Source organism: Pterocles gutturalis, unplaced genomic scaffold, assembly GCF_000699245.1.
Source record: "Pterocles gutturalis isolate BGI_N339 unplaced genomic scaffold, ASM69924v1 scaffold38937, whole genome shotgun sequence".
Classification (NCBI taxonomy): Eukaryota; Metazoa; Chordata; class Aves; order Pterocliformes; family Pteroclidae; genus Pterocles; species Pterocles gutturalis.
Genome location: NW_010111547.1, coordinates 36,508 through 49,401, shown reverse-complemented (window position 1 = coordinate 49,401; position 12,894 = coordinate 36,508). Strand labels below are relative to the sequence as shown.

The following is a 12,894-nucleotide window of genomic DNA, read 5'->3' as shown; positions in this document are numbered from 1 at the left end:
GGAAAAAGGGGGGGAGCTCTCTGGGGACTTTGTGTCATTATTGGCGTGGAAACACTTTGTGATTATCAGCAGCAGGGTAGTGGCAAGAGTCTGATTATCTATCATGTCGTCAGCATAAATAATCAGTGGGCCCCTGAGCAGGGCTCCGCCTTTCGTAATGGCTCCACGTAATCACTGCACAACAGTTTAAAAGCAAGCAGAACAGAAAAACAGCTGGACAAGTTCTAACCCTAACTGATGTTGCCTTTTCTCCCCTCACTAGAAGAGAAATATGTCACTATCCAGCCATACACCAGCCAGGGGAAGGATGAGATTGGGTTCGAAAAAGGGGTCACCGTGGAGGTCATCCAAAAGAACCTGGAAGGATGGTGGTACATCAGGTAAAGAAGCTGTGCAGCCAGATTGCTGCAGAATCTGTGACAATGAGCTTTTCTGATCATTTGCTTAATGTTAGTATTTAAATAATTCTGTAGCTGGGCAAGGAAGCCCAAATTATTCATAATGCCTCTTGAAGAAATGTAAAGCAAAGGCTAAGATGATACAATGGTGATTAAAGTAACACTACAGTGTCTGCAAAAGCTGTGGACCATTCCAGTGGGGAAATTCCTGAACTTGTAGATTTTTATTTTTTTTTTCTTCCTTCAAGTTAAAAGCCCATATCTGAGTTAAGATCTGTGAGACCTAACAAGGCTTTCTGTTGTGTGTAATTTTAATATGTTTCTGGTATAAAAGTTATTCTGCAACATGTTTAAATATATTTATAGGAATGCTGAAAGGCTGATTGTGATCTCTTGACCTGTTTGGGGCAGGTAGTGCTATTTTTAGGGATATAAGAGATCAGTTTGCTGGCTATAGCCCTTTTCCAAACTTACTGACAGTTTCAACTAATTCGCCTGATTTCTGCCTGTCCACGTTACATGTTCCTAATGTAGAGGGAATGGATTCCAGTGACAGGTGAAGTTATTGTGTATCAAACTGTGTTATGTGTTTGAAACAGTAGTCATAGAGGAGACTTGTGACTTAATCCCTTTTTTTAAATGCTTTTGGGAAGAATGTAGGTTAGATATGTCTCAGATAGTGATACAAGGTGTCAGGATGAGTACTTGATAAGAGCTTTCTCCATCTAGGTTCACAAAGTACTTAAGTTTTAGGGTTCTGTCATGATTCTGCTGCATGATTTTTATCTATGTGTGAATCTGGCAGTGCTGTGACATCCAATTTATCTTTAAACGAGATGTGATACAACAGGTAGCTTAAAAACAGAGGTTTATCTCTCAGGCAGTGGAAAACATCTCATCTAGTCATCTTTTTCCATTCAGCTTCTAATTATAGTGATTATTTTTCCCCTTTCCCTCCCCAAGGCATAAATTGCATTTGTTTGAATTCTGCTTGATTTATCAGCTATGAATGAGGACTATGAAAATGCTGACTGAAGCAATGTTGTTGTTTTTCTTGGTGTCACTTACTTGGAAAACTGGTTGCTTTTTTCTTCTGTGTAACGCTCCCATAGAGGGAATAGGCTAATAAAGATAGCAGTGGAGCCAGGAAGGCAGTCCGTATAGGAGGAACTCAAAAATGCCTGGGTTTGGTCAGGTCAGATTTTTTTCTCCTTTAATCATTCATGGAAGTGGAATCCAGAGTTGCAGATAGAGGAATCAAGAGCACATAGGTTTTCTGAGGGGAGAAACATTGCAGGATATCTTGATTTTTGTATTCTTCTGAAATGCAGCCTTATTACTACTGCAGGTTTCCCTTCACCATAGTAACAGCTCTACAATAAGCAGATTTATTTTTTTTTCCCCTCTTTTCCTCACACACTCCTTTGGGACAGCCCGAAACACATGTTTTTCTCTACAGCAGAAGTGCATTCTGGTGGACAGCGACACTTGCTGCAGTGCCTTAAGTGGCTCCTTTCATGGTCTTCTACTGGAAGTATGGTGGATGCCCCAGCCACCTCATGGTGATTGGGGAATGCAGCATACTCTTGGCTTTTTTGTAAGAGGTGTTTTGAGTTGAGCAATCCCACTTCTTGTTGAAAGTTGGGTTAGGTGCTCCTCACATGTGTGTGACAAATGCGTTGGGTGTCAGCCATCACCCTCTGATGCTCTGGAGCACTGTGCTGCAGTCTTGCTGGAGGATTAAAATGCTCTTAGAAATGTGGTGGATTTTTTTTTTCTTTTTTTCTTTTTTCATGGGCAACACTTTTGGAAGTGTTGATGTGGTGACCCCTTTCCTGCGAGCTGGTCCTTTACAGCCTAGTTACCTGAACTCCAACTTCTTGTTCTTAAACTGCTCTGAATACTGTTAGGTACCACTCCGAAAAGAATTCCTCTTCTGCGGAAACACACTTTTCTGAGTACTGAGTGCCTTAAAAGGAATAACAGTGAATGTAAGGTGAGAGGGAGCAGGAAAAGACTGCAGTACAATCCTGCTGCCTTGTCTGTTGGGATGGGCAACAGACTCTGAACATGCACATCAATGTGTAGAAATAAAAATAAATCCAGAAGCTTGCAAATAGAATCCACCTTAAAGACATTAGCTTGTTCCACCTTAAATATGTAATTTCCTCAAATTCCTGGCCATGTGCTGATCCTCATTTCCTGTCCTTCTTTTTCTTTTTTTTTCATTTTTCTTTTTTTTTTTTTTTTTCCTAGTTTGCTTCCCTCTGGAGTAATTCCAGTGCTCTGGAGCTGGAAAGCAGATGTGATTCTCAGACTCAGACTCACAGAGGCACTTCTGACTTTTTTTAACATTCCTATGGTTTGAATCCATTTTTTCCTTCATGTAATATAAACAGGGAGGGTTTTGGAATCACTGAGGAACCAAATCACTGCACCTAATTCTGCAACCCCCCCCAGTTCAATGCTGTAGAAGCTAGAGGCAATATTGGTATAATATTCCTTTATTTTGCCCTGTGTGCATTATGACTTTTAAAAAAAAATCATTGGGACTCTGGAGACGTGAGAGAAAGGCACTGACCTGGGATCCTTCTGCTGAGTTCAGTGGATCTGTTTGCTTCCCAGTGTGATCGTAGCTGGCATTAGCATCCATTATTTAAATCTTTCTTTGTATGAATTACTGTCACCTGGAGGTAATCTCATGGTGCCAGGTGGATTGCAGGCCAAGTAAGTAGCAATGTGTTGTGATAAGTAAAGCTTTTGTTATTTGCCTGCATCTTCATTTTGTGGTTTGTTCTGAGCCTCAGCCCATGTGAAGTGTAGTTGGGAGGTATTAGTAGCACTGATATGAGGAGGAATGTAGGATCAGGTTTGAAATGTCTCCAGTAGGTTGTGAATATAAATGAAAGAAGCATATTTGTGATTCAACTCTTAAACATGAAATTAAGACAGTTCAGGACTTCTCTGAAGCTGATGAGCAGTTGCCTTAGTTCTTTCACCTATAAAATGCGAAGATAAAGTAGGCTTCTAAGGTGATGTTTGCAAAGGGCTTTGAGGTTGCCAGGTTCAAGGAGTGAGGTGAAAAATGTAAACCTATTTGACTTACGTAAGTAGCTTTTATTTGTGAAGTTGCACAAATAAACTGGCAGTTGCTGGCAGCTACTGCTCAGCATTAGCTTCAGGTTGAATTTACTAGCTCACAGGAAGAATTAACCAGCAACAGCCTCTCTACTGAGCATATGTTGCCCAGAGTTATTAACTGTCCAGCTATTGCTGCTACTATTCATTGGGAGAAACTCTGTGAGATCAGAGGTATCTGAAGCAGCGGGGTTATATGGGCTGATCCAAATACGTGCAGTTGGCAGGAGAACTAACAAGCCAGTACAGAACCTGCCTGTGGCTGCCTTTCTGATCTTAAACATGTTAAGTCTCCCACAAACTAAGATAGATGTAAACTGTTTTTTCTTGATGATTTTGCACAATCAAGCTCTGTTGAAAGTAACCTTTGGAACTGGAGTGTTCAGTGCACTGGCCAATGTGCCTTTCTTGCAGACTAAAACCTTTACATCTCCAGATCATGTAAAGATGTGAACGTCATTTAAAAAAACTTGCCTGATGCACAGGCAGCAGAAAGCACTGGTCAGTATCTCTGCAAAAGGGCCATCTACTGCTAAAGGGGATGAAGCCAAAAGTCATCAGGGCTGGAAAACAGCATTGAGATGCCTTGACACGATAGGGAACATGGCACATATTGGCCTTTATTTCTTTTCTTTTTGTTGTCTTGGTTTGAGGCTTATAAGAAAAGGGGACAGGATTGAATAGATCCAAATTGCATCTTGACATAGTATCAATGGCTGGATGCTGTGTATCAGTTGGAAGTCAAATCAAGTCATTACCATTGTGCTACTTCCTGTTAGTCTCTGTGCAGCAAACAAAGCTCAGGGATGCTTTCCTTTGATATCAGAATCTTTGGGAAAACTTGCCACTAAACTCTCTAAGCAGGGGAAATCCCATATCTTTGCATTCTTGTGTGACAGAAGGCAGGTATGTAGGGAGAAGCAGCAACTCTAGTGTCCTGGAAGATCTAGACGGGAGAGGAGGAAAAGGCAAGATTTTGGACAGAAAGGCCATTGTGGTCATTGCTAGAAGTACAGCAGTTGTATTTGCTTTTGTACAGGAGGAGTAATGAAGAAGCCTTGGGAAGCAAACCTGCACTGCATTTTCCTGTTTTACCCATAAAGTCCCAGTGCCACTCTGGAGTGTCTGGATGTGGTGAATGAGCCCAGAATGTGGCCTGGTGCAGAAACATCACCACAAACCTCAGAATCCAAGTGTTAGCATGACAAAGTTGTTCATGTGCCAGAGAATGATTTGCTGATGTTACCTGTCTCCCCCCAGACTCCCTCCAGCTCCTTCTTTTGCTTTCTAATGAGTCTCCATTTTCATTAAAGAGCCTTAGAGTCCTACTGTTTTAACATTTGTATTTCCTGCAGATTTCTTGAGCACCAGGATTTTAATGGTGCCTGCTTTCCCACTTTCAGTTCAAGCGCCTGCTTTGGGTGTCTTGAGAGATTAAAGAGAGAAGGGTTTCAGTGACTCACTCTGTAGCAAGTTAGGGTTTCATTAGGGAAAGCAAGAGTTCATCCACGTGATCCTCCCTGGAGTCTGATTGTAATCTGAAATCCCTTCTGAGGTGTTAGGAATGGCAGGAGTTAGAAAAACCATCTTCCCAAAAGCCCAGTTGTGGAAGAATGACTTCAGTTTGAAGTGTAGCATGAGCAGCTCAGGCTGGTGCTCTGGGAACACATACTGAATTCAGGTGTCTGTTCAGATTTCCCAGTTTATTTCAAATAGCCCCTAGCTTGTTCAGGAAGATGAGTCTCCATCAAAGCTATTTTCCCTTAGTCAAATTGTTTCTTGACCTTGCAGGGCTAGAGTAGAGGAAGCTGCAGTAGTTTGACAGTCCTATATGCTCCGTAAGAGAAGCTGATCATACAGGACTGGGAGTTATTGGAGGAGGGACAGTGTTTGTTATGATTGCACCAGGGCCTTTTAAACTGGAGATGTAGGGGCTCTGTACTAGGCTCTGTACACCCTTATTTTAGCCCTTTTCCATTTTCACTTGCCACTAGGAAGTATTAAAACTTAAAATATTTTACTCATTAGTTTGCTTTTTTGCTGTGTGGGAAAATACTGAGTTTGCCTAATACTGTGTAAGTGTGGCATAAAATGAACTGGTGAAGCCCTTTTTCTTGTGAGTAACTGTATTTCTTATCCAGAGGGGTTCCTCTTTAGGTTGATTAGTGGCTTTTAATAGCAGTCCGCTCTTCACTGCTAGCTCAGATGACTTTGAGATGTCTAATCAGTAGGTAATAAATGGAGACCACAAAATCTTATCTGAGAACTACAGATTTTATTTTGTTATCCATTACTTTTGCCTTAGTGCTATACCTGGAATGCATGAGAAGGCTGTGTTTGATGTGATGATGTTTCCTTTTTACATCTGCAGGTATCTAGGCAAAGAGGGCTGGGCCCCTGCTTCTTATCTGAAGAAGGCTAAAGATGATCTTCCATCTAGGAAAAAGAACTTAACTGGGCCAGTGGAGATCATAGGAAACATCATGGAGATCAGTAACTTGCTGAACAAAAAATCATCCACTGACAAGGAAACCCAAGCAGAAAACGAGACTGCAGAAACCCATATCACTAAGAAGGAAATCAGTTTGCCCATCCTGTGTAATGACTCTAATGGCAATGCCATGATGACCCCAGACAAGCAAGCTTCCAAACTGGCCCAGGGATCCCCAGCCATTGCAAGGATAGCACCACAAAGAGCTCAAATAAGTAAGGCAGTAGTCTGGTTTCCACTGGCTTGCAATGAATTGTTTTTTACCTTTCAAGGCTGGCATTGCCTGTTGGCTAAGGTCTCGTGTGTCCTGGTCTTATAGTTGAGTCCACACAAGCAGATCTTTGTGTTGTCTGTAGATCTGCAGGGACTCTAGGACATGATCCTTCATTAGTAGTGATAAAATTTAACTTCACTTTACAGAAGGGCTATCTGGTTCTTCTTTAGCTTAGCCACTGTGTGATTACTTTTCCCTTTTTCTCTGAGGTTTTTTTTTTTTTTTCCTTTTGAACACTCCAAAATGTGTCCCCCACTCCCAGTAATGCAGATGATGTGCTGGCATGCTAAAGTCAAAGAGACCACCTAAGTCTTCTCTTGCATTTGTTCTGCTATTTTCCTGGGGGCAAGTTGCTATAATGTTTTTACTACTTAATCTGCAAAATGCAGATGCTAACACTAGTTTGTGCAAGAAATAGCATGATATAGGACAGTGTGAGTGTTATTAATTTAGTGGATTATTTTTACTGCTGGGGGGAAAACTAGGTATTAGGCCAATTCTTTGCTGGACAATCTCCAATGGAGCTGGTCAGTTCCAGCAGAAAATACAATCCACTACTTTCTGGCAGTGATTTCCTCTTAAATTTGCTGGCTTAGCTGAGATGAATAGCTAAGCTACCTTGGTATTTCTAATATACCCTCATAGTTTCCCATCTTGTTTCATAGAGATGCCTTAAATATTGCAGATACTGACTTCTAATATTCTTAAACTGTGTAACAGCAGAGAGCTGCTGCAAAATGTGTTTAGCAATACTTACAAAGTTAATTAAACTCTCCCTTTTCCCTTTCAGGTTCTCCAAATCTAAGAACAAGGCCACCTCCACGAAGAGAATCTAGTCTGGTTTGTATTGGTTTATGGTATATGTTAGCAGTGGGGTAGGTGTGCGGGTGCTTTATGAGACTTTCTACAGCTTTACAAGATGTGGGGGGTGTCTGAGAGGTCCTTTATTTATTTATTTGCATGCCTGTTCATTTTATTGTTTACGTACTGAGCAGACCTCTGGACATCCTAATGTTAATTGGGGATTTCTGTTTTTCAAAATGTTGCCCCAACTAAGCAGGTATTGAACTGAAGGTAGAACATTGTAAAGTTATTATGTTCTGTGCTTGAACATTAAAACCTGTTTGGCTCACTCTGAAGGTTTAAAGTTCTTCTGGGTATCTTTAGCCCAGACTGGATCTTTTGACCTTCTTTTGTGTTTAGCAGCTGGGAATGTCTCCCCCTCCTTCCATTGCTTCCATCTTTGAGGTGGCTAAGCTTCACTCTTGTGTATGTTTAAAGTGACTTGGGAACTTATGGAAGGATGTGTGCTACGGGAGTGAGTTGTCTTATGATTGTTTATCCTTAAAGCTGGAATTCTGGAAGTTTGGACCAATTTGAGATTAGGACTGTCATCTTCAAATAGGAACTACTCAGTAGTCTATTTGCACAAAAGTCATGTTAATAACTTGTTTATAACTAGGCAATACACAGTGTTTAATCTTTGTACCCTTTATGAGGAGTATGTGACTTGTAATTTTTCTGTGTCATCTGAGATGCCTCTTAACAAACTAGATGAATAGCATATTAGCATCTTCTTGCTATTTCTCTTTGCATTATTTTCAATTGGACTTTGTTTTGGCAAACCTACTACACTTAATCCCATGCTAAAAATAACAGTGATAATACATGTGAAACCCTGAACATGTCTGCTGTTTCCAATTATCCTCATTTAATCCAAACCATCCTGTTATCTGAAGGCATTTTATTATGCTGCACTTCTGCTGTATTTCAGCATTTATAGTGCAGAAACATCCAATTATAACATTGTTAGACATGGTTCCTAAGGTGCAGTGATGCGTTCTCTGTGAAATGCCACATGCTGTGTGTGATGAAACATGGATTGTTAGTTACAGTGAGGATATTTTAGAAATGGAGGAGTGTGTGAATAAAGCACAGTATGCAATTTGCCTTTCTCCTGTTAATGGCTCAGGATCATGTTGTGCCTTTGGCTGTCCTGTGTCTGTCTGTGGCAGGTCTGACCTCTGTTCTTCTGTTAGAACCATAAGCAGTGAAGTGCAGAAGCTATGAAGCTTCACCATCATCTAGTCATTCTGTAGATGAGCAATGTGCTAAACTGAAAGGCTTTTGATTTTTAAATTCTTGAAAGGACTCTTATCCCATTTGTCACCTTAAAAATAATTGTAACAAACTCTAAAAAGTGACAGCTTAATGTAAAGGCACTTAACTTTTAGAGGACTCTAGTATGCTGCCAGAAAGGCCGTAAATAGCAGTTTCCTGCTTCTTGTGGAGCCTCTCTGCAATCTAAATGGAGGTTGTGTTGGGATTTAGTAGAGGTTCTAAGTCTCTGATACAGGGAGGAACTGGAGTCTTTTGATCCTATAGTAAAGTTCTTCCTTTCTTCTGTCGCTTTGGCTTAGCAAAACTCTTCGTAGGGATCTATGATATTATCCTTGTTTCTTGCTACAACAGATTCATGTTAGTTCGTATCACTGCCTATTTCAGATTGTTTAAAAATCCAGCAGCAGATTAAGAGCAATAACACATTAAAATTACATTTTAAGGTAGTATATTTGATGATAGGCTGAATCTATTATGGGCCTGTTGCGATGCAATTTTCCACAGTTGTGGCAAGACATCCAGAACTGAGTCTTTCTGGACAAAATCTCAGAGTAAATGGGCTGTTGTTACTGTGACTGGAATGGCGGCTCATGCTTTATGGCCTGTCAGTAAAATGTTTTACTGTTCAGGTTAAGATTCACAGTTTTAATAGCTGGTAAAGGCGGCATGAGCACCAAGTATTTTGAAAGGCTTCTCTCTTGTGGCCTGTCTCAATACATCAGCTTCTAGTCTGGAGAACTGGGAAGTTATGATTAGGAAGTAGCACATGAAGTAGGAAGAGTTTTAGTGAATAGAGGCAAATATTTTTTCATACTGCTGTTCAGCCCACTGTTTGGTTTAATTGAACAAAACTTCCTATTTGCTGTAGGGTTTTCAGTTGCCCAAACCACCAGAGCCACCCTCTGTAGAAGTGGAATACTACACCATTGCCGAGTTCCAGTCATGTATCTCTGATGGCATAAGCTTTCGTGGAGGACAAAAAGCAGAGGTGAGCCTTAACAGTACAGCTGGAAAAGTTGGAATATTAGGCTATTTCAGGGGACTGGATTGAAGGGGAGGAGTGTAAAGCAATTGGTTGAGATTTTTGTCTAAACAACATATTCCTTGTCATCACCTAGGTTATAGAAAAGAATTCTGGAGGCTGGTGGTATGTGCAGATTGGAGAGAAGGAAGGGTGGGCTCCAGCATCTTACATTGACAAGAGGAAGAAGCCAAACTTAAACAGAAGAACCAGTACTTTAACCCGCCCGAAAGTTCCTCCCCCAGCACCTCCCAGTAAACCAAAAGACTCTGAAGAAGGAACAACTCCTGCAACGGTTTCTTCAGGAGATACCCAGGACTCTCCCCACAAGCTGAAATACGAAGAACCTGAGTATGATGTGCCTGCCTTTGGCTTTGACTCGGAATGTGAAGTGAGTGAAAGTCATCAGGAAGAGGGCACTCCTGAAAAACGACTGTTTCAGCCCCTCAAGCCCTCTCCTGTGTCATCACTTCAGAAAGCAAAGTTCAAAGTAGGAGAGTCTTCAGAAGATGTTGCTTATGAAGAAGAGACCATCTATGAGAATGAGGGATTCAGGCGTTATGTGGAAGATGCTTTGTCTAATAAGGAATCTAGTGGAGACTCTGATTCTCAGAAAAGCTCCTCTCTCTCCTTGATCCGAAGGAATTCTCCGTGTTCCAGCTCTCCTAAATCATCACTTGTGAAGCTCAAGACAGACAAAAACATCCAGCCCGATCTTGGAAAATGTCACTATTCCAGGAGCGAGGAGACAAAACCAAGGTCAGCTTCAGATGTTGGCTTACGTAGCATGCCAAGAACAGGCATGAAGAAAGAGCCTGGGCAGAGTCCTTCCATTAGATCAAAGCCAATCGTTAGGCCCAAGCCCTTCCTGAACAAGGCAGACTCTCAGAGCCAAGAAAAGATGGATATCAGCACTTTAAGGCGTCAGCTGAGGCCAACTGGGCAGCTCAGAGGTGGACTTAAAGGTTCAAGAAGTGAAGAGGCCGAGAGCCCCCCACACACAGCTTTTGAGAACCAAGATGATCCTGTTAGGCGGAGCTCAGCTGATCTCATTACAGCTCCTTCCCGTGGCATTTTCTGCTCTAACCATCCAGCCAAAACTGAGCAAGAAAATGACTCCAGGTGTTTCTATGTGACCACTGACTCGTACCAAAAGGTACAGGATTCTGAAATTTGCTTCCCAGCAGGAGTAGAAGTAGAAGTGCTCGAAAAGCAAGCCAGTGGATGGTGGTACCTGAAATACGGAGACATGGAAGGCTGGGCTCCTTCCCATTATTTAGCTCTCCCTGATAAACAGCGAGAAACCACATCAACAGAGACAGATGCCTCATTTGCCAGGAACAGGAAAAATGAAAACAAGTCAAATAGTTTAGAGAAGATAGAGAAGAGGGTTCAGGCTTTGAACACCATCAACCAGAGCAAGCGTGCAACACCACCCATACCAAGCAAACCTCCTGGTGGTTTTTCAAAACCATCAGGGCCAGTCAAAATGAGGAATGGTGTGAGGCAACTTGCTGTCCGGCCACAGTCAGTGTTTGTGTCTCCGCCACCAAAGGATAACAACCTGTCATGCTCCTTGCGCAGAAATGAGTCTTTAACAACTACAGATCATCTTAGGAATGTCCGTCGAAATTCCTCCTTCAGCAATGCATGGTCACAGCCTGGTGATGTGAAAGGAAAGCAGCCTGAGCGGTTGGGTACAGAGGGCTCGGAGACCACCTCCAACCTCCCTACCCAGAGGAATGGGATTCCTGTGTCCACAGTCAGGCCAAAGCCCATTGAGAAATCCCAGTTCATCCACAACAATCTCAAGGACATCTATGTTTCCATTGCAGACTATGAAGGGGATGAGGAGACTGCAGGGTTTCAGGAAGGTGTCTGCATGGAGGTCCTCGAAAGGAACCCAAATGGCTGGTGGTACTGCCAGATCATGAATGGTGTGAAGCCATTCAAAGGCTGGGTGCCCTCAAATTACTTGGAGAAAAAGAACTAATATTGCAATACCTTTAACCTCCCTAATTTATACTGTTCCTGCTGTGTACATGTGGAAAAAACAATTGCTACACAAAAAGACGTTTTCCCTGTGCTCCAGTTTGTACAAAGGGACAAAGGAGTCTATGCTGAGGACAAATCTGCCATGTTTTGGAGAGGTTTGTGGGGTTAATGTGTCATAAGCAACTAGGAGGAAGATGCAGCATAGTCAAATACCTTTTTGTGAAGTTGTTAATAATCTTGTATGTGTAACAGGGTATGACATCCCATCTTTCCCATTATTGGTAGGAAACCAAATGCGTGCCTTTTGTGAAGAGAAATACACATGCATCTACTTGGGGAGTTGTGTGCCAAACTCTGTTTTACAATCTTGGCTCCCTTTCTCCTCATTTTTGTCTGTATGTGGAATACCTAAGAGTTTTGGATCCATTTCCACAACTTACAGTGAGAAGCGAATGGAAGTTTCTGAAACACAGAGGGACTCTAATCCTTTGGAGATGTTCACTTTTTTTTTTACAGTTCTCAACAGTTGGTTGGTCCAGAGTTGGAGCCTTTTCATTGCGGAGAGATTTGGTCTCTGACTTCAGCTGTGTTTTCTGGTTACTGCTAACTCACCAGAAAAGGCAATCGGGTGGTGTTGGTTAGAGGCTTTTTTTTTTTTCCTTTCATTCTGTCTTGTTCTTTGAGTTGGGATTTCAGGTGTTTTAGGGCATCGATGCCTACTGGTGCTTGTAAAAACAAACCTTCAAACCCCAAGCTTAAGCATGTCAATTACTTTTTAGGCTCCATATTTATTTCTGTGCCTGATTCCTGCCAGGTGACCCTGGTTGATTCTCTTCCCGGAGTTGGGTTTATCAAAAGTTGTCTTGATATCAAAATGTACAGAAGTCCCATAAGACACTAAAGACAAAGCTATCAGATGTGTTACTTCTGGTTTTGTGATCGATCTGGTCCGAATCCAAGCGTGCTGACTGCTGGCAGGGCCCACCAAGGTATTAGAAATAGCTGTAACCTTCTGCAACATCAGTGTTTACAATGAGGGGAAAAAAAAAGCCATCAAACTCAGTCTGCACATCCTTAATTTGTATATTTTGGGGGAATTGTTTTTCTGTGTTTTGTTTTTGTCTTTTCTGTGCATTCTGGGTTTACTTTCTTTTTAATCTTGTTTTACCGGAAGAGACTTAAAACTGAAGTAGGAGCCAAATATGTGTTTCTGTTCCCACTTGAATACAAAAAGTACACTTGTACTGGAAAGTGTGCCTGGGTTTCTCAGGCTCAGAGATTTAATGTCAAAGCAATTAGGTCTGCCAATGCATCTAACCAGGAAGCTGCCTCTTCTAGTTCCATTTCAGTTTGCCTTTCTTAATTCATGCTTTGAAGTGTGGCACACAGTGGGGGTGGTGTGGTGGGAAATGAAAGAGGCAGCCATTAGAAGAGGTTAGTAATATGGAGTTATTTG

General features: G+C 41.8%; 1 protein-coding gene across 1 annotated transcript; it reads left to right on the top strand.

Annotated features, from left to right (window-relative positions):
• Nucleotides 1-262: 262 nt before the first annotated feature.
• On the top strand, nucleotides 263-11,925 carry SH3PXD2A (SH3 and PX domains 2A; the record flags this gene model as incomplete). Its single annotated transcript, XM_010073765.1, has 5 exons — nucleotides 263-380; nucleotides 5,908-6,242; nucleotides 7,092-7,141; nucleotides 9,291-9,410; nucleotides 9,541-11,925. Coding segments are annotated over 5 exons (2,519 nt in total), but the record flags the coding sequence as incomplete, so codon positions are not given.
• Nucleotides 11,926-12,894: the final 969 nt, after the last annotated feature.